This window comes from Marmota monax, unplaced genomic scaffold, assembly GCF_021218885.2.
Source record: "Marmota monax isolate L192 unplaced genomic scaffold, Marmota_monax_Labrador192_F-V1.1 WCK01_AAM20220418_F8-fsc00249, whole genome shotgun sequence".
Classification (NCBI taxonomy): Eukaryota; Metazoa; Chordata; class Mammalia; order Rodentia; family Sciuridae; genus Marmota; species Marmota monax.
In genome coordinates, this window is record NW_026694242.1 from 1,751,055 (window position 1) to 1,772,876 (window position 21,822).

Sequence of the window (21,822 nt, forward strand, 5' to 3'; positions counted from 1 at the left end):
TATTTTCTTTTTTAGTTGAAGTTGGGCACAATACCTTCATTGTATTTATTTTTATGTGGTGCTGAGGATTGAACCCAGGGCCTCACACATGCAAGGCGAGTGCTCTACCGCTGAGCTAAAACCCTAGCCCCGCCTATGTAGCTTTTGCTGTGTTGAGGTATGTTCTTACTATTCCTAGTTTTTCTAGTGTTTTGAAGATGAGGGGTGCTTTATTTTGTCAAATGCTTTCTCTGCATCTATTGAGATAATCATAAGATTCTTGTCTTTAAATCTATTGATGTGATGAATTACGTTTATTGATTTTCCTAGGTTGAACCAGCCCTGCATCACTGGGATATGAACCCCACTGGATGATAGGGCACTATCTTTTAGATATGTTTTTGTATGTGATTTGCCAGAATTTTATTGAGAATTTTTGCATCTGTGTTCATCAGGAATAGTGGTCCGAGTTTTTTTTTTCCTTGATGTGTCTTTGTCTGGTTTTGATGAGATGATGATAGTTTGATTTGTCTTTGCTACTATTTTTTAAAAATATTTTTCTAGTTGTAGATGGACACAATACCTTTACTGGTTGATTTTTATGTGGTGCTGAGGATTGACACACCTGCGAGGCGATCGCTGTATCACTGGGCCACAACCCCAGCCCTGGGTCTGCTACTCTTATGTGTTGCTTCAGAACCGAGCATGTGTTATTTTTGCAATGTGAATCTTTATTTTATAAAAGGAAACAATAATAAAGTGGGAAAAATTCTCTGAAAAAGATAATTGAGAACCCTGTGGTTAAAAAAAAAAAAAAATGATCCAGAGACCAGACACCTATAATCCACAATAAGATAAAGGACCCGGCGCTCTCTGGCCTCCCCCCAAACAGTGGGCGGGACTCTTGGTCAGGCACAGGTGGTCCTAGAGTCTCCAGACTTCTTTGGGACATGCAGAGTTTGGAAGTCCAGTCTTTCCTACAGAGGGCTTTATGCAAACTTCCCTAAATGCAATAGAGCCATCCGCCGTCCCCTAGACTCTGCTAACCAGGTGGAGAGTATTAGTTGGGGGATCTGCATAGAGGCCACCTCTGGGCGGCAGCACCCCAACCAGGCTGTCCCGCGAGGGGCTTCAAACCTCCAGACTGCAGGGGCATGAAGGCTGAGACCAGCGCGTTCCTCACAGGCTGCCCAGGTTGACGGGCGGCCTAGTCCGCATGCGCAGGGCAATGCGGGGCTGGGCGGGGAGGGCCTGGGCGGCCCAGGGGGCGGGGCGAAGGCGGCCCAGGGGGCGGGGCGAAGGCGGCCCAGGGGGCGGGGCGAGGGCGGGGTGAACGGCCGCCCCCAGGCCCGTGGCCAGTGCGGGGCGTGTGGAGTTTGGGCCGCGTTCGCCGCTCGGCCGCAGTTCGGGTGCCGCCGCCACCCTCGTCCAGGTTCCTAAGAAGACCCGGCCCCGTCCGGCCGGAGTGAGAGCGAGGCCCTGGAGCAGCCACCGTCCCCACCACCGCCGACACTGGCGACGGCGGCGCAGACATCGCCGAGGATGGGGAAAATGAGTGTCCCCAACCGTCGCCTAGCCAGCGTCCGCGGTGTGCCCGTGTCATCGCCTCCCGGGCGCCGCGCCCGCCTGTCGTCTCCCGGGACCAGCCAGCAGCCCCCTGAGGCCCGGGAGGAGATGCGGCGCCGCGTCAAGAACCTCATCGAGGGGAGCCGAGTGATGATCTTCAGCAAGACCTACTGCCCGCACAGCTCCCGGGTAGGCGGCCGGCCGAGGGAGGGCCGCGGGGAGACGGAGGGACGCAGGGGGCGGGGCCTAAGGGGGCGGGGCCTCGGGAGGGAGGGCCACCGGGCCTGGGCATTGGGCGGAGCTTGGGGTTGGGGGCGGGGCCTCGGGAGCTTGGAGCCAAGCCGGGCTGAGTCCTGGGACCTGGAACTGGGACTGCTGCCTGCTGATCACCCGCTTGTCCTACCTCTGCTGGCTTTGAATTTAATGTGTATCAAGACAGGAAAAAAAAATAATTTTTAAATAAAGTTTTGCCTTGATAAAAATGGTGGTGAAAACCGAGGGAAGGACTTCGGAGTCCGCAGAGCAGAATTCAGATCCCACTGATAAACTGGGTGACCTTGACCCTGTTCCAGAGCTGGGCAGAAGCTGCCTTTCCACATCTTGTATAAGGAAGGTAAAGGAAGGTTGTGAAGAGGATTAAAAAGTCAGGGGTAACTTTAAACTCTTCTGCACGTGAACTTTGGGGCTGGGTAGGCGCTCAGCGTTATTTCTAGGGTTAACTCTACTGAGTGTTAAGGGTAACCCACTTAGAAATGGGCCTTTGGAAGATAACCCACCTGTAAAGTAGGGACTCTGAACATTTTGAAATTTATTTCACATTAGCAGAAAGATGAAATAATGAAAGTTGGAAGATAATATGCAAAGCCCTGAACTCTTGGGTCAGGCTCATGAAATGATAAGCTATTATTCAAATTCGAGGTTACATTGAGGTATATCTATAGTTTCTTAGAACCTGTATTCATGCATATCAATTTTAAAGAGTAATAAAATGATTTGAGTGGCTTGGAAGCCGCCCCACCCCAAGGTTAACCACCTACTACTCTTCTTTACCGTTTCCTCTGCATATATATGTCATTAAACAATATTTTGTTTCTTTTGCCCTGTTTGGGGACTTCAAGCAGAATCACGCATGGATTCTTTTGCAGTTTTTTCCTTCAATGTGTGTTTTCAAGATTCATACATGTTACTACCTGTCCTTGCGGCTCATTAATTTTTATTACTGTGCCATTCCATAGGGTGAATCAGACCATAGGATTAGATTATGCTGTTTCTGGTATTTTGTTCTTAAAAACAATATGTATGCCTATTCTTGGACATACCTCCCATGCACACATATAAGACTGAATTCTAGGGTATCTTGAAGCTGAATTGGTGGGCCATAGAGGATGCATGAAATCACACACATTACTAAGGTGATGCACAATTGCTCCTCCAAGTGGTTATACCGGTTTGCCCTCCTGGTAGTATATAATAGTTTCTTTCAGTCTGAAGCTTTGCTAACTGCTGAGATTTTAAATTTTTGCTATTCCTGCAGTTATGAAGTGGCTTGAATTTTACATTTCCTTGATGAAATTTACATGTTTATGGTTCATTTGAATTTCTTCTTCTAGGAAACGGATTGGGTCTTTTGCTTATTTTTCTACTGAGTTGTTTTGTTTTGCAGATTTGTAGACCTTCATTATATGTTTTGCATACTAACCCTTTGGGTATGTATATGTGTATATGTACATACATATATGACTTTTTATTTTTCTTTCTATGGGATATTTTGGACCAGTGAAGTTTGCAAGTTGAATGTAGCTGAACCTATCATTTTTTTTCCCTTTATAGTTTGTTCTTTTTGGGTCTTTATTTTGTTTTTGTTTTTGGCACCAGGGATTGAACCCAGGGGTGCTTTTCCCACTGAGCCACATCCCCAGCCCTTTTTATGTTTTATTTTGAAACAAGGTCTTGATAAGGTGTTTAGGACCTCACTAAGTTGCTGAGGCTGGCTTTGAACTGGAGATCCTCCTGCCTCAGCCTCCCCAATAACTGAGATTACAGGAATGTGCCACTGCACCTGGCTGAAAATTCTCTGATTTTTGAAACATCATTCCTGCGTTAATTTTAATTCATGTTTCTTCACTCTCGATTTCACACACTTTAAAATTCTCTTCTTCTCTTGGTTAGCTTATAAAACACATTGTGGTAAAACACATGCCACATAAAATTTATAATTGAAACCATTTTTAGGAGTAGAAGTCAGTGACATTAAGAACATTTGATTGCTGGGTGCAGTGGCACACACCAGTAATCCCAGCAGCTTGGGAGGCTGAGGCAGGAGAATGGCAAGTTGGAGGCCAGGCTTCGAAACTCAGCGAGGCCACAAGTAACTCAGCAAGACCCTGTGTCTAAATAAGATATAAGCACCCATGGGTACAATCCCTGGGACAAAATTAGAAAACAAAATTCACAGTGTTGTACAATGATCACCCTCCATATCCACAAATTTTCAACTTTTTCAAATGAAATTCTATACCCATTGAATGTTAACTCCCATTCCTCTTCCCCAGCCATTGGTAACCATCCTTCTACTTCCTGTGTGTGAATTTGACTACTTTGATTACCTCATCCACAAATCATGCAGCGTTTGTATCTTGTGTCTGGCTTATTTCCCTTAGCGTCATATCTTCCAGATCCATCCATGTTGTAGCGTCTGTCAGAAGACAGGCCCAGTAAAACTCCACATTATGTACAACCACAAAAATGGGATCCTGATTCGGATAGGTCATGCTCCCTTACTGTATTTATATATAAAAAGAACAAGTAAAAAATTTAAAAAAGAATTTCTTTCCCTTTTTAAGACTGAACAGTATTCCATTGTAAAAAAAGAAGAAAGAAAAATAGAGCACACTTTGTTTGTCCATTCAAGCATTAGTGGACAACCTGAGTGGCCTCCACCTTGACTGTCGTCGATAATCTGACAGTGAACGTAAGCATGTAGGTGTTTGTTTGAGTCCCTACTTTTAGTTCTTTTAGGTACCTTCCTAGAAATGGAATTGCTGACTTATAAGGTCTTCGTGTTTTCAGTGTTTTGTAGAACACTGTTTTACATTTCTACCAACAGTGCACGGGGTTCCGATTTTGCCACATCTTCTTTAACACTTGTTAGTTTGTGTGTGTGTGTGGTTTTCTTAAAGCAATAGCTATCATGATAGATGAGGTGGTATGTCATCGTGGTCTGATTTGCATTTCCATAAAGATCAGTGAGGTTGAATAGCATGTGCTTATTTCCCATTGGTGTATTTTCTTTGGAGAAATATCTATTCAAGTGCTTTGTTCAAGTGCTCCGTTTTAAGTTGTGTTTAAAGTTTTTTGTTACTAAGCTTTAGAAGTTCTCTGTATCATATAGGGTGTGATCCTTCAGGTATGTCATTGTAAATGATCTGTGAAGCTGCTTGGCTGCCATTTTTTTACTTAATTGATAGTGTCCTTTGCTGCACCAAACCTTTTGTGTTTTGTGAGATCAAATTTGTCTGTTTTCTCTTCTGTTCCTTGTGCCTTTGATGTTATATCCAAATCCAATATCTTTGCCCTGTGTCTTTTTTTATTTTTCATTATTTATTTATTTATTTTTTGTCCAGGGACTGAACCCAGGGGTGCTTAACCACTGAGCCACATCCCTAGCCCCCTTTAAAAAGAAATTTTCCCTTTTAATATTTTCTTGATTGTCAGTGGACCTTTATCTTTTTTATTTATATGTGATGCTGAGAATCAAACCCAAGGCCTCACACGTGCTAGGCAAGTGCTCTACCACTGAGCCACAACCCCAGCCCTTTTTATTTTCTATTTTGAGACAGGGTCTTGCTAAGTTGCTGAGGCTGGCTTTGAACTCACTATCTTCCTGCCTCAGCCTGCTCAGCCACTGGGATTACAGGCCTGTGCCACTTTGACCAGCTACTGACTTCTTCTAATAGTTTTCTGGTTTTTAGCTCCTACATTTAGGTCTCTGATCCATTTTGAGTTCGTTTCTGTACTTGGTTTTAGGTCAGGGTTCAGTTCCATTCTTTTGCTTGTGGATAGCCATTTCCTTGGTACCAGTTGTTGGAGACCGTACTTTCTCTTTTGGACGGTCTTGGCACCCTTGTCAAAAATCAAGACTCTATTCCAGAACTCTCCATTCCCTTCTCTTGCTCTGTGGGTCTGTATTCAGGTCAGTCTCCTTATGTTTGATCACTGTAGGTTTGTGGTAAGTTTTGAAATCAAGAAGCAAGAGATGTCCAGCTTTCAAGATTTCATTTTTTGTGGGGCGGGGGTGTGCTATATAGGACTCCCTGAGGTTCCATCTGAATTTTAGGAAAGATTTCAATTTTTGAAAAAAGAAACATCATTGAGATTTTTGGTAGGGATTGCATGGAGTCTGTAGCTTGCTTGGTGTATTATTGACAACAACTTAAAGTCTTCTAATCCTTGAAACACAAGATGTCTTCCTATTTATTGGTATCTTTTATCTCTTTCAGCAGTAGTTTGTAGTTTTTAGTGTATAAGTCTTTACCTTCCTTGGTTAAGTGTATTCCTAAGCAGTTTAATTCTTTTCATGCCGTTGTTAATGGAATTCTTAATTTCCTGGTTGACTCATCCATCATTAGTATATGGAAAATAACTAGTTGTCATGACTTTGTGCCCTGCAACTTTGCTGATTTTGTACATCCTAACAATGTCGATGTGTATGTGTCTTTGAAATCTTCAAGTTTTGAACATATAAGATTATGCTGCTTGTGAACAGAGATAATTTTACTTCTTTTCCAATTGGGACAAGAATTTGTTCGATTCATTTTTCTTGCCTTATTGCTGTAGCTAGGACTTTCAATGCTATGTTGAAATAGAGGGGCGAAAGCAGGCTTCCTTTCTGATCTTAAAGGAAACATTATCAATATTATGCTATCATGTGTGACGCTACTTGTGGGAAGAGCTCTGGAGTTCTTTGCTCTCATGGTCTGTATCTCCACTGGGCCAAAACTCTGAGGTCTTGTTTAAGAACTAGGAGGAGCATCTGGACACAGTGGCACACACCTGTCATCCTAGTGGCTCAGGAGGCTGAGGCAGGAGGATCGAGAGTTCAAAGCCAGCCTCAGCAACAGGCAAGGCCCTAAGCAACTCAGTGAGACCCTGTCTCTAAATGAAATACAAATAGGGCTGGGGACGGGGCTCAGTGGTTGAGTGCTCCTGAGTTCGATGCCTGGTATCTGCCCCACCACTACCCCAAAAGGATCCTGGGAGTGGGGACGGGGACTGATGAGCAGGACTCTATAAGGGGATTTCTTTTGGGCTTGCCTTTCCCAGCTGGGGACTTTACCTTACAGGTAAACTGTGATGGTGGGGATCATGGTCCCAGTATTTCCCTTCTGCCACTGCTGGGGTATGTGGCTTTTGGTCTCAGTGGGGCCGATGGAGCACTGAGCCTTAGTGACTCAGAGTGAGAGGTGGGCAGGGGGTGAGAGGTGCTGGTGGCCTGCTATTCTGAGAGATATTGGGAACTTGTTTTCTAGGCCACACTTCAACTGGGGTTCCCACCAGGCTGACCTCGGGCAGGGGAGGGAGGGAGGAGGAGGATGTACAGCTCAGGGGCGGACTCTCCCTGCTGTTACTGAGAGTTAATTGATTTCCTTGCATAAATGTTTCTTCATTTGCTGAAAGCTCTTAGGAAATTTCCAGAGCCTGTGAAAATGATTTTCGCAGTTGCACATGTGTTCTCAGTAGGCCAAGGGCTCTGGGCTCAGTTCAGATGGAAATCACCAGCAGGCAGATACAGCTCTCTTACCATTAGCAGCAGCTCTCCCCGTTCTCTTGTAGCAGCTCCAACTAACAGCTCCTCCTGCGGCCCGAGCTAGCAGCTCACCCGGCCGCCTTACCTGCAGCTCCCAGAAGCTCGCCTTCTCATAGTCACCCTCTGTCACCAGTTCTCACTTCTGGCCACTTTGAGTGCCAGCAGCCTTTAGTGTTAACAGCTCTTCCTGGATCTGGCTCAGCCTACTCTGCTCCAGGTGGACATCATGAATGGGCAAAACAAAACCCCCTGGAAGGGTTTGTTGGGACTTAGGGGAAGCAGTACAGACTGAGCTCGTGGAGGGTGGGAGGAGGGCTGTGTGTATGGACAGAAAGGACAAGGTTGGGCATGTACACAGTGTCCTGCCTGCTGCTTTTTTGCTTGGTCATGTGTAGGGGACAGGCTCCTCATGAACCAGAGTGAGGCCATCTGAAGCAGCCTCAGAGGGGCGCCGTCATCCCACCAGGCTGACCACAGTGTGTGCAGGGCCTCTAAGCTGCATATTCTTTAGCAGCAGCCAGGAAGCATGTGCAGAGGCCAAGCTGTCAGGATAGCGGCTTAGCTGGGCGGCCCATGAGGTGGCCACTGGGCAGTGTGCTCCCTGGTGGTGGGAGCCCCTGAACAGCCAGTGTGGGGCGGGGACACCGTGGCTATCAGCCAAAATACACTGCATGTGTCAAGAGCAGAATGGAAAAAACACCTTTGGGTTGGCAGGTTGGGCCTCTGTGTCTTCTCACACGTTTGGCCGTGGAGTGGACCTTCTGAGTGGAAGTGGGACCTCTGGGTTTTGTGTAAAGTGCTGAGAGCTGAAGGGTTTTAATGGGTTTTGTTGTTGTTGTTGGTACTGATGGTTGAACCCAGGGGCACTTAACCCCTGAGCCCCTCCCCAGCCCTATTCTGCATTTTATTTAGAGACAGGGTCTCCCTGAGTTGCTTAGGGCCTCTCTAAGTGGCTGAGGCTGGCCTCCAACTTGCAATCCTCCTGCCTCAGCCTCCCGAGCATGGATTATAGGCATGAGCCAGCACACTTGGCTGCACTAAAGGGTTTTAAGGAATGTGGCACAAAGCGGGTTTGAAGAGGTCACTTTGACTGCCATTTTGAAAACCAGAGGGGACAACGCTGGTGCAGGAAGAACTTTTGGGATATTACTGAGAAATTCTATTAGTAAATATTGATGTCTCGTACTAAGATATCGACTGTGGGAAACTAAGAAGATGAAGCAGTTCAAGATGGAGAATTCAGACTTAGTAATTACTGTAATATGGTGGGTGGGAGCGAGTTTGGGGCTGGACCATGTTGCCCAGTGACTCCTTTGCAAAGTCGTTCCAGTGCCACGTTGGCTCCAGGTCCTGATCCTGTGTGTCCAGGGGACACCCATGCTGTTGTTTTCCTGTCCCCTGTCGTAGCAGCAGTCTCTGGGGTTTCTTATTTACACCAATGATGGACCATGCCTGTTTCCCCTACTAGAGGGCCGCCACCGTGTTGTGTCCATCTCTGTGTCTCAGTGACTTAGAACAGCAAATGACCCGTCCTGGGTAGGTTGGGAAGAAGGCGAGTTGCTTTTGGAGGATGGTGCCTTTGGGACATCCTGGTGTCAGAAGAGAGATTTGAGCACTAGTTACAGATTTGGGAGTTGTTATAGTGGGGCTGTGGGGTGTCCCTAGAGCCCCCCTGGGAGGTGACACAAGAAGGTCCAGAGGAGGAGTGAGGGGGTGTGAGGCCTGAACCCCGGCAGGGAATGGCTCCCTGAGGTCCCCTGGTGGCCCCTGGAGGCAGGTGGGGTGTGATGGAGGAGGTGGCCCTGGGGCCGTGGCTTGAGATCCCTAATTGTCCCTGGAGAGTGGAGTCTCTGCTCCCTGGTCCCCATGGGAGCTGCTCCCTCCCCACACTCTTCCTCCATGACGTCCTGCCTCCCCTCGGCCAGGAGTGGAGCCACCTGTGGACTGGGACCTGGGACACCCTGAGCCCCAAGTCAACCTGTCCCCCTCTGCAGTTGTGCTGGTGAGGTCTTTTAGTCACAGCAGCAAAAAGCTGACTAAAACAGGAGTCATAAGGAGACAGATATGTCAAAAGAGGGCACGGGGAAGGTTGAGGTTATTCTGGGAACTTGTGTAGTAGCAAGGGTAAAAAATTGGTCAGGGGGCTGGGGCTGGGGCTCAGTGGCCGAGCAGTACAGCAGAGCACAGGGTTCAAGTCTCAGCACCACATACAAAAATAAGCAAATAAAATACAGGCACACTGTCTATCTACAACTAGAAAAATAAATTAAAAAACAACAGGCCCAACTCCTATTCCCAAACAACGTTGTTTTGGACATCTCTTATTCTTCTGCCATATTTCCTAACTTGTTGAAACAGGTGGATCTTTGTTACAGGTGAAAGAACTCTTTTCTTCTCTGGGAGTCGACTGTAACATCTTGGAACTTGATCAAGTTGGTAAGTAGATAGTTAGTGCACCGTGTTGTCTGCAGCGCACGCCAGCAAGATTGACTTCTTCCCCTGGGCTTGGTTCAGTTCAATTTGCTCTTGTCTCTTTGGGTGAGATGAGCCATTTTTGTGTATGTTCAACCAAGCAGAAAATGAGTCCTTATGTGACAAATCATTTGGTGTAGATTTTCTTATTATATGTTTTTCATATTTGAGGGAAGGGAGTGGGAGGAAAATATGTAAGCTGCTTACTTGGAATATTTGAGGTATTTCAAATGGATCTGCCAACTCGAGAGCAAAATAGCTGAAGCTGTAATGAATGAAAGAAATAGACTTCCTCTTCCTGGTTGTGTCACCCACGGAGGGGAGCACATGGAGCTTTTAGTTTTATACTTTAGACTCCTTGGCATCTGTGCGTTTGATTCATTGAACACTTTGCACATGGGGTGCTTTGCAGGGTTGGGGACAGTCATGATCAGAAAATACCTGATCTCTGTCTTCATGAAACTGGCTATTTCCTCCATGTCACTGTGGGAAGTGAAATATTCTTGAATCTTTTGGGGTTTTTTTTGGTACTGGGGATTAAACCCAGGGGTGCTTAACCACTGAGCCCTGTCCCCAGCTCTTTTTATATTTTATTTAGAGACAGGGTCTCCCTGAGTTGCTGAGGGCCTTGCTAAGTTGCTGAGGCTGGCCTCCAACCTGCGATCCTCCTGCCTCAGCCTCCTGAGCTGCTGGGATGACAGATGTGCACCACCCCACCCAACACACTTTTGAATCTTTAGGTTTCTCTGCAGAGTACACCACATGTGGCAATCTTAGATAGTCTTGGCCCACTTGTATTTTCAGCAATGGAGAGTCTATTTTAGTCTATGCTCGTACACATTTCCACATGTAATTATAGGAAATTTTTTTCTGAGTTGGAACAATAGAGAGAGTTCTTATAATTGTTGAATTATAAATCAAAAGCTAATTCAGGGGCTGGAGTTGTGGCCCAGTGGCATAGCACTTGCCTAGCATGTGTGAGGCTAAGCAACAAAACTGACCCGGTTCGATTCTCAGCACCATATAAAAATATATAAAGTTATTTTTAAGAAGATTTTTAAAAAGCTAATTTAGAAGGCTTTTTTTTTTTTTTTTTTTTGGTACCAGGGATTGAACTCAGGGACACTCAACTCCTGAGCCCCATCCCCAGCCATGTTTTGTATTTTATTTAGAGAGGGTCTCCCTGAGTTGCTCAGGGCCTCACTGTTGCTGAGGCTGGCCTCCAATTTGTGATCCTCCTGCCTCGGCCTCCCGAGCCACTGGCATTATAGGCATGTGCCACACTGTGCCTGGCAGAAGGCTGTATTTTATTTTATTTTTTTAGTAGTAGGTAGATACAATACCTTTATTTTATTTATTTATATTTTATGCTGTGCTTAGGATCCAACCCAGTGCTTCACACGTGCTGGGCAAGCGCTGTACCCCTGAGCCCCAGCCCCAGCCTCTATTTTTAGAGGGATCGGTAGATTGATCTTTAGGTTCCCAAGGTTTTCTCTGGAGTCGACATTTCCTGAAGTCATGAACACATGACAGATGTGTCACCTGTCCCAGGTGTGTCCCTGTGAGCACTGTAGTGCTGTGACCCTTCAGTTTGATTTACTTGGCACCATTGACACAGGGTCCGTATTGAACTTTTTATTCTCTAGATGATGGGATCCGTGTTCAAGAAATGCTGACAGAAATCACTAATCAGAAGACCGTGCCCAACATTTTTGTGAATAGAGTGCACGTGGGAGGATGTGACAGGACTTTCCAGGTAAGCCCTCCCTGCCTCTCGTCCATGTTCTGTTCTCAAAAGCATTTAAAAGAGGAGGAAGTGGCTTTTAGAAGTCTTTTTACTTGGTCATTTTGAAGTTGTAAAGTGGGAAATCCCTTGGATGGTTATCAGCTAACCCTGATGACTTTACAGGAGATGAGCTTTTCTGCCGACCTGAATTCAGGAGCAAGAAGGAGAACATTCTGAATGAGGTTACCAGGCCAGAGAGGTGTGTCCCCCTGGGGCCAGGACAGGTCTGCTCCTCCTCGTGGGGAGAGAAAGGAAGGCTGTTCCCCTGTAAAATGAGGTCAGCGCCAACAGTCTTGTCTAGGATCATTAGAATTCTTGGCAAGGCCGCTGACCCTGGGATGACTAATTTGTTCAGGGCCATTGACATGGACTTTCTCATCCGTAGGGGTGGAGAGCTTGCCTCGCATGCATGAGGCACAGGGTTCCATCCCCAGCACCACATACAAATAAATAAATTAAATAAAGGTACTGTGTGCATCTACAACTAATATACGTATGTATATTAGTCGTAGATGTTATATATGGATTATTTTTATTTCTAAAATGCATGAAATGGACAGGAGTCCTTCTGTTAGGTAGTAATCGATAAAAAATTGATATTTATGGGGCTGGGGATGTGACTCAGGGGTAGAGTGGTTGCCACACACACAATTAAAAAACAATCCTTATTTTATAATTAGTTTATTAATTAAAATTCCATTCTCTTTTGTGCATGTATGCAAATGTTAGCTACCAGTGATTGACTAAATACTGATTTGAAATCTTTTTTTTTAAAGAGAGAGAGAGAGAATTTTTTAATATTCATTTTTTTTTAGTTTTCGGTGGACACAACATCTTTATTTTTTATTTTTGGTGTGGTGCTGAGAATTGAACTCAGAGCCCCGTGCGTGCCAGATGAGCACGCTATCGCTTGAGCCACATCCCCAGCCCCTGAGTTGAAATCTTAATTAAGAATTATATTTTGGTTGGGAAAGAAATGATTGTGTGCATTGCATGTGAATGGGCGATCCGTGTCATTATGTAACAGCATGCTTTATTAGTTCTAGAAGTTGCCACCCAGTGCACAAGGTGGTGACTGCTGTCATTACTGCCCCTATGCACGTTCGGAGGTGGCCTCGGCAGTCCCCACCCGGATTATGGTGTCAGAGATTGGGCCTGGGGGGACCCAGAGAGCAGACCTCTTTCAGAAACAAAAGGCTTCTTCTTGGGTAGCACATCCTAACTGGTTCCACCCTACTTGAGCAGCACGTAGAGAAATGTCAGTTCCAACTTTAGATGAGTGGTAGATCTGTTGGCCCCAAGACTTTTTGTAAATGAAATCGATGCCGATTGAACACTGAACACAGGGTGCAGGTAAAGAGCTTTGAGATGGATTTCCCTGAGCACTTCAAAAAGTAAGGAGGCCGGTGGAGCTCTTCTTAGGATGTTTACAAGCCATCGTGGGCGCACATCCTTTATTGGCCACATAGCATCTGGCAGATCCCTGAAGTTATGAAATGAGCACTCTTGTCCCTCTCAGGAAGGGCTGGTTTGAGCTTGTCATTTCTAAAGCTGAGCTTGGAGGATTGGGCAATTGACTTGGCATAAAGAAGGCTTGCTGAGTCACGTATCAGACTCTCACCTCCTCTGAACTGCTTCTGACCACTACACAGGCCACAGGAGCAAGCAACTATGGTACAGAACCAGTGTCGTGATCCTTATGGAAAGAAAAATTTGCAAGGGATTTGTCTTGTATAGGAAGTTCACAAGTATAGCTATAAAATTTAGACAGATGTATAAGAAATCAAGAAAAAATTGCTGGTAATGTGTAACATTTTAAAACAAAGACTGGCACAGACCGGGCACGGTGGTGCATGCCGGTTACTCTAGTGGATCAGGAGGCTGAGGCAGGAGGATTGCAAGTTAGAGGCCAGCCTCAGCAACTTAGCAAGGCCCTGTCTCAAAATAAAAAGGGATGTGGATGTGGCTCCATGGTTAAGCACCCCTGGATTCAGTCCCCAGTACCAAAAAAGAGAGAGAGACAGACACATTAGCACAGAGAAACAAGGATCTTGAAAAGTGATGCTTGGTTATTCCACTGCACTTGACCCTGTCTGCCATACGGACAAGGCCACAGCCCTCTTGGCCATTTGACATGTGCTGCCTATCTGGTAGTAGGTCACAACACACATTCTAACCACTTGGACTCTACTTGACCAACACGCAGAGAAATGGGCAGTCCTGCCTTGGGTGAATCGTAGGCCTGTTGGCCCTGAGATTGTCTGTGGGTGAAATCCTTGCCGACTGGACACAGGGTGTGAGCACGCAGCTCTGGATCGTGAAGTCACGCAGTGTTCCTTCTCCTCCTGCTCAAACACAGGCACATCACAGCGGGCTGTTACAGAAGCTCCTACAGGAAGGCTCAGCAAATGATTATGATCTCATTGTCATTGGTGGTGGTTCTGGTGGCCTCTCGTGTGCAAAGGTACGAACACAAACAAACAAACAAAAAAAAACAAGGTGCTCTTGGAGGTGATCTTTCCTGGCCATTGACATAAGCATCTCGTCTGCTAATTGTTTTAAACAAAAATATTTAATGTTAACATCACGATCTTAAGCTTTTATTTTATCAGCCATTTTCATTCAGGGAAAAGACCATGTTATCCCAGAAAAACAGACTGTTTTTATTTGGGGGATGAGAGAATTTTTCTTTACTTGATTTTACTTCTTGCACTTTAAATATAGTTGTTGTTGTTACTGTTTTTGTAGGAAGCAGCCATTTTGGGAAAGAAAGTCATGGTCCTGGACTTTGTGGTCCCTTCCCCTCAGGGCACATCCTGGGGTAAGCTGTGTGTTCTCTGATCTTTCCGTGCATCGTTTTATACGTGTGACGCCTCTTAGTCCCACAGGAAGCTCAAGAGCTGAAGTAGTCCCTTCCATAATCGAGGAGGCCAAGTCTCAGGTCATCGGTCATCGGTGGTGACAGTGCAAAGATAGATTGAGGGAAATTTTGCAAATTGAAAAAAATTCCTCCCACTTTAATGTTTACCCAGTGACCACAGTGTGTGATCTGTGTCCTGGTCACCTGAGTTGCCATAAACGTTTTTGTGGGTGTTTCTGCACCAATGTCATGATTGAGTTGAGTGGCCATACAATAAAGTCAGTGGCATTAGGATCCATGGTCATCACAGCTTAGTTAAGTAAGGGACACGATATGGTCCCCGCCCTAGGACTGGGTGCTGTAGGCAGAGTGGTCACCTGCCAGGTTAGTTTTCCTCTCTGTCAAATAGAGCACATAGGCTTTGTGCTGGGTGTTTTCTGTCTATACCGTGTGCTCCTTCCGTCTCTGCCCTGCTCTGTGCCCAGAGGACGGATCAGTTGGTGGCCTGGCCCTCTGGCTTCTGGTCAGGGTTGGCCAGTTTGCTGTAATGAGGGACAGCAGAGCAGAGTGGAGCTGGGGTCCTTATGGCTCTGGCTCCTCCATGCCAGTCACTGGGGCTGCCTTCCTTCTTCCCGGAAGGCCACCTCTGTCAGCTGGGTGACCCTCTGGGTCAGGCACTCACTCGGGCTTCCTGCCCTGCACACGGACTGCTTTCCTGGTTAGGGTGCTGTGCTGTTACTTCTTGCTCTTCCAGCCCACATCTTGTAATAACTTCTTTATGAACATTCTAGAATTTTCTAGAACCCTGATGCTAAAATGCAAAAGTCACTTTTAACATTGAAGCTGGCTCAGAATCTCTCAGCCTACAGTTTCATATAGTGACACAAGGGAGCTTGTTTCTCCTTCTGATATTCTTGTGGTGTCTGTGCAGTTGTGTCTTCCTCTCTTGTTCTCTCTCTCTCTCTCTCTTTTGCCTTCTCTTGTTTCTGTTCAGTTCTGCGTGTTTTAATAACACTGTGCAGGTGTTATTTGAAATCACACACACACACACACTCGCACTCTCACACTCACACCCACACCCACTGTTCCTTTCTTTCCCAGGCCTTGGTGGCACTTGTGTGAATGTTGGCTGTATTCCTAAGAAACTGATGCACCAGGCTGCCCTTCTAGGACAGGCCTTGCGGGACTCAAGGAAATTTGGCTGGGAGTATAACCAACAGGGTGAGTAATGATTTATGAAATGTAGATGGGGAGGGAAAAGATGTAGGTTTCTTAGATATGTGCTATTTTTATAGTTGAGCTTGAAAATCATTTGATAAGCATTTATTAGAAGCCACACGACTGTCATCTCAGCAGCTCAGGAGGCTGAGACAGGAGGATTGCAAGATGGAGGCCAGCCTCAGCAACTTAGTGAGGCCCTGAGCAACTTGGTGAGACCCTGACTCTAAATAAAAATGTTGAAAGGCTGGGGACGGGAATCAGTGTCCCTGGATTCAGTCTCTGGTACCAAAAAAAAAAAAAAAAAAAAATCCCACTGTGTACGAGGCAGATACAGAGACTGTAGAGATGGCTCCACTCTTGTGGTCCTCCTGCCTAGCGAGGGAGCTGTTTCGGCTCTAGCAATTCCAGGCCCTTAGCCAAATGGGAAGATTAATGATCACTGTTTTCAGAATTTGTTCAAGCATGAGGAAATTAGAATAGTATCAGTAGTTGTTTGAGTTTGATCTATTACTCTGATACCATTTTCTGTTTTATCAGTTGTTGTTGTCTTTTGGTTAATGAAAGGTGAGAAACAAATTCATCCATAACCACTTATTGGCTGGGCAGACAGGAGGACACTGGAGTTCCTGCATGGAATTCTGTTGGGTGAGATGGTCCAGGAGATCCGTTGTGTGCACTCGAATTGACTGGGCTGGTGTGCACATTGACTTGAGGGGCAACTGATGCAGCTTTGAGGTCAGGGAGAGTTTAGACGCTCTTCTGGGACAAGGTGACCCTTGATCCACAGAGAAAAGGAACATGAAGGACAGCAGCAGCTATGAAGATGTGCTAAGACACAGCCCAGACAAAACATGGATCAGGAGCAGGTGGAGTAAAGAACAGGCACGTGATGTTGGGAGAAATCAGATTAGAGAGGTCAGCATGTCAGAGGCCCTGAAGTGCTGTCATAAGGAGTTGATTTTACCCCCAGTTAATACAGCCATCGAGGAGTTCATTCAGCAGGAGAGGAGCATGCACTACAGTTTGGATGCTTGATCCCTCTGATGTCACCAAGGCAAAAAAGAAATTGGATAGGGAGGCAAGAAATGACAGAGACCTGAGCAAAGACTGAAGTCTGGCTGGAGTGCAGGGGTGGGTTCAGAGATGTTGAGCCTGTGGGACTGACTACATATGGTGACCAGCTGACTGTGTGCTGTGCTCTCCATCATGGCTGAGTGTCAGAGTATCTGGTGGAGTTTCTAAAAAGATAAAAATGACTTGTCTTTATCCTGAGAGATTCTGATCCAGTTGATGTGGGCATATGCCTACTTTTTTTTTATACTGGAGATTGAACTCAGGGGCACTTAACCCCTGGGCCCCATCCCCAGCCCTTTTTCATATTTTATTTAGAGACAGGGTCTCTGAATTGCTTAGGGTCTCACCAAGTTGCTGAGGCTGGCCTCGAACTCGCAATCCTCCTGCCTCAGCCTCCTCAGCTGCTGGGATGACAGGCGTGAACCACCACACCTGCTCCCTCAATTTTCGTTTTGGAACTCTGCTTCTTGCATGTGCTTTGTAATATAAGATAGGAAGAGAGATGGAAGTTGCCAATTTTCTTCTGTCAACGTTTGATTTTTAAAGCAATAGCTAGTAGTTCTCGCATGGCTGTATGTAATTTACCATTAAGCGTCAAGGTCACTTTGGGCCTTCACCTGGTCGTTTCAGTGAAGCACAACTGGAGCACCCTGACAGAGGCCATTCAGAACCACATCGGCTCTCTCAACTGGAGCTACAGGTTGTCGCTGAGGGAAAAGGGAGTGACCTATGTCAATGCCTACGGGGAATTTGTGGACCATCATAAAATCAAGGTACTTTCTGAATTTCTTGTCCTTCTCTTGGCCTTTCCTTAATCCTGCTCACACTTGCCTTAAACTCACACAGAGGCCTGTTCTTGGCTGTGTTTGTTGATTATGTGTCTTTGCAAATTGAAAGAAATCGCTTTTCCAAGAGCTCTTAATTTAAAATCATCATTTGCCTTTGATTCTATCGACATCTTAACAGAAAGTGTTCAGACCAGAGAGTTCAAAGTTCAAAAGACTAAAGATCAACATTTTAGCAGTGGAATCCTTTCTAAAAGTGAAACCTTACCTAAAAGTCTCTATATGTTATCATAAAAGCATTGGTAAAAGCAATATCATTTAAAATGCAATAATATATATCATACACATATATTAATATAATGTCTCTATATATGACATTATGTGTAACGTGTGTTATTATATTTAATATAGTATGTAACATTATTTTATATTTTTATATTTTTTGCACAAGGAAAACGAGATCATTTTGATGAACACAGAAGTTTTCACTAGAGTTAGGATCAGTAGCCAGGTCTCACCCTCTGCATCCGCTTTATTCCACACTTGGCCTTGATGACACAGTGTGAAGTCAGGTGTTACCTCAGAAGGATCTGGGCCGAGGTGGCTCTTAAAACCTTAACTTGGGGACCTAGTGGGGACCTCAGAGGTAGAACACGTGCCCAGCCTGCTCGAGGCGCAGGATTTCAACCCCAGCACCAGGTTAAAAGGCAAACTTCCATGACTGATCTGAATCGTATCATTCACAGGAAACACTGTAGAAATGCAGCGTCAGTTTTATTTCTCAAATAATAATAATATGCCTGGTGCAGGTGGTTGAACAGCTGTTTAGTCAGGTTTTTTTCTGCTGTGACTAAAAGACCAGATCAGATCAGTTTTAGGGGAGGACAAGTGGATGTGGGGCCTAGGGGTCACAGGTCGCAGTCCACAGACGGCAGCTCTCGGTTTCACTTCACCACTGCACCCCCCAGCCCTGCCGTCCCCCTCCTCTCACTTCTGGCTACTTGCTGTCCCCCAGGCCCCAGCCCTCGCAGGCCTGCGTGCTGTCCTGGTCCTGTGCACGGCTCTCAATCGACCCTCCCTGGGCACCTCATGCCTCCTTTGAAGCCACCCTGGGCTGGTTTCCTCATGGCTTCCCAGCCCCCTGTGCCCTTGATCGTGCCTGTTCTGTGAAGGCGGCTCTCGTCCGCGGTGCCCACCTCGCTGGACCGTGGTTCATCCTGGTGAACCAGGAGCCCTGGTCTGGGTGGCGCCCGTCTTGTCGTGTACTGTACAGTGTGTGCAATAAGTGAAGTTTGCTTTCCTTATTTCCCAAGGCAACCAATAAAAAAGGACAGGAAAGTTATTTTTCTGCTTCAAAGTTTGTCATAGCAACGGGTGAAAGGCCACGGTACTTGGGCATCCAAGGCGATAAAGAATACTGCGTTACGAGGTAAGAGTAAATGGATGGTTTTAAATTGAAAAATTGCCTCATGTCTGTGTTTCCAGCTTGCTCACTCTCTACCTTATTGCACGAAAGATTTGGATTGGTAACAAAAGTACATGCAAGGCAGGAAGCTAAGTCAAGTGATAAGACAGAGAAAATAAGATCAAGTAAACAGTGTCAGGGTAAAACACCCAAAATATGCTGTGCTGCTCCGTGATTGCTGGGAATGGCGGAGGAATTTGGTTGTAAGCTTCAGACAAACAAGTGCAATTAGCGTCAGGGTTTAGTGTGAGAGGGTCAGTGGAAGCTGATGGTCAGGAGCCACACGGCCCCCTCCGCATTTGCAATGGCAGGTTCCTGTGGGTCAGCACCGGAGGTGCTGCAGGCTGCTGTCCATGGCTGCAGACTTGTCTGGGCGGGCTGCCGTAGGAGAGCAGCTGTGGACTGGGGAGTAGGTCAGTGGTCCAGTAACTGTCCAGTCTGCCCAAGGCCCATCCCCAGCAGTACAAGGCAGGTAGGTAGGCAGGTGGGTAGACAGACAGATGGACTGATGGACTACTAGACAGATAGACTGATATAGACTGATAGACTAGGAAGATAGAGTGAGTGATAGATGGATAGACAGATAGATAGACAGATGGACTGATGGACTACTAGACAGATAGACTGATATAGACTGATAGACTAGGAAGATAGATGGATAGACAGATAGATAGACAGATGGACTGATGGACTACTAGACAGACTGATATAGACTGATAGACTAGGAAGATAGAGTGAGTGATAGATGGATAGACAGATAGATAGACAGATGGACTGATAGACTACTAGAGAGAATTTTTTTAAATTTATTTATTTTAATATTTATTTTTTAGTTTTCGGCGGACACAACATCTTTGTTTGTATGTGGTGCTGAGGATTGAACCCGGGCTGCATGCATGCCAGGCAAGCGCGCTACCGCTTGAGCCACATCCCCAGCCCCGTAGACTATTAGGTAGATAGACTGATAGACAGATGGACTGATAGACTACTAGATAGATAGATAAATGGACTGATGCACTACTAGATAGACAGATGGACTGATAGACTACTACATAGATAGACTGATAGATATAGACAGATAGATATAGACTGGTAGATGGATAGACAGATACACAGACAGATGGACTGATAGACTACTAGATAGATGGACTAATAGATAGATAGACAGATGGACTGATAGACTACTAGATAAACTGATAGATATAGACTGTAGACTATGAGAGAGATAGACTGATAGACAGATGGATTGATAGACTACTAGATAGATAGATAGATGGACTGATAGACTGTTAGATAGATATTGACTGATAGAGTATTAGAGAGATTAAACAGACTCTTAGATAGATATAGACTAATAGACTATTAGATAGATAGATTGATAGATGGATAGATAGATACATAGATGAATGGACTGATAGACTACTAAATGGATACACACGATAGATAGATAGATAGATAGATAGATAGATAGATATGGAGGGGGGAGGGAAAAGGAGAGAAACGCATTTCTGTTACACTGTTATTCAGGCGACCACACAGTACACACTGGATGTGTGCACACGTACACGCGCCCCCCACACACCCACTGCCAAAACAACCAACCATTTTCTTTTCGGTGCAGTCTAATATTTCCTATTTTTGTTTTTTGAATCCTTTACTTGTGATCTCATTTGATGTTGAATAAAGCTGAGTGTCCCCCTCCCATCCCCCCACGGGAGGCTCAGACACAGACACCCAGGCTGTTTCCTGTTGTGTCCTTCCATCCAGGTCCCACAATGCGCTTGGGCCAGCCCAGGTCATCATGCACTGAAACTTCAGGACCTTGCTTCACCTTCTGTCTCTTCCCATTTCTGTTTTCAGTGACGACCTGTTCTCTCTGCCTTACTGCCCCGGCAAGACCTTAGTGGTGGGTGCCTCTTACGTCGCCCTGGAGTGCGCAGGCTTTCTTGCGGGCTTTGGCTTAGAAGTGACAGTTATGGTGCGTTCAATCCTTCTTCGCGGCTTTGATCAAGAGATGGCAGAGAAAGTGGGTTCCTACATGGAGAGACATGGCGTTAAGTTCTTGAGGAAATTCGTCCCCGTGAAGGTGAGTCTGCATGGCACTTGGATCCCTTTCTGTTCTCAATCTCGCTTTAACTGTTTAATTTTACCCCTTCTCACTTTATTTCATTAAATAAATTACTCTGCACTTAAATAGTGTTGCGAATACTGAACCCACCCCCCAAAAAACCACAAAACTGGTCTCACTTGTCCTTGCTCTTACACTGGAGAAGGTGTCCTAGATCTTCTCGAAGGCTCTTTCACAGACATCCGTCTCCAGCAGGTCCCATCTTTAATAAGCCCTGCACACCTGCTTGGGTCCCCATTTCCCCTTTTCTCTTTACAGAAAGAGCTTCTCTGCCTGCTGTTTGCAATTTCTTGCCTCCTTTACACACTTAGTTGACTCCCACCTGCTCGGTGAAGCTGCTTGTTGGGAGACCCAGTGGCCACATCTCTGTGCTCACCTTACTGGGCCTCCTGACAGCCTGTGGGGAAGGTGACATTCCTTTTGTGTGACATTCCTCTGGTTTGAAGGGCTCTCCTTCCTGCCTTCTGTGGCTCCACGGTCTGTGGTCTGGTTTTACTTTATGTGGTACTGGGGTTTGAACCCAGGACTTCGCCCAGCGTGGGCCAGCACTCTACCACTCAGCCTGTGGATCCAGCATCCTGTTTTTCAACCCTGGCTTCTCTGCATTTTTTTTTAACCTGGGTGGTCTTCTGGCTGCTTTTAGGTTTTAGTCATTTACATGCTAATGACTCAGATTGGTA

At 45.9% G+C, this 21,822-nt stretch overlaps 1 protein-coding gene across 1 annotated transcript in view; it reads left to right on the forward strand.

The window, feature by feature from the left end:
• The first annotated feature begins 1,325 nt into the window (after positions 1-1,325).
• Txnrd3 (thioredoxin reductase 3) overlaps positions 1,326-21,822 on the forward strand; it is a 37,932-nt gene continuing 17,435 nt past the window's right edge. The window contains exons 1-9 of the mRNA XM_046466948.2: positions 1,326-1,734; positions 9,727-9,787; positions 11,470-11,579; positions 13,969-14,073; positions 14,358-14,430; positions 15,571-15,690; positions 17,395-17,537; positions 18,863-18,978; positions 20,875-21,100. Of these exons, the coding sequence (XP_046322904.1) occupies positions 1,522-1,734; positions 9,727-9,787; positions 11,470-11,579; positions 13,969-14,073; positions 14,358-14,430; positions 15,571-15,690; positions 17,395-17,537; positions 18,863-18,978; positions 20,875-21,100 (1,167 nt within the window). The 5' untranslated portion in view covers positions 1,326-1,521. The remainder of the gene's footprint in view (positions 1,735-9,726; positions 9,788-11,469; positions 11,580-13,968; positions 14,074-14,357; positions 14,431-15,570; positions 15,691-17,394; positions 17,538-18,862; positions 18,979-20,874; positions 21,101-21,822) is intronic.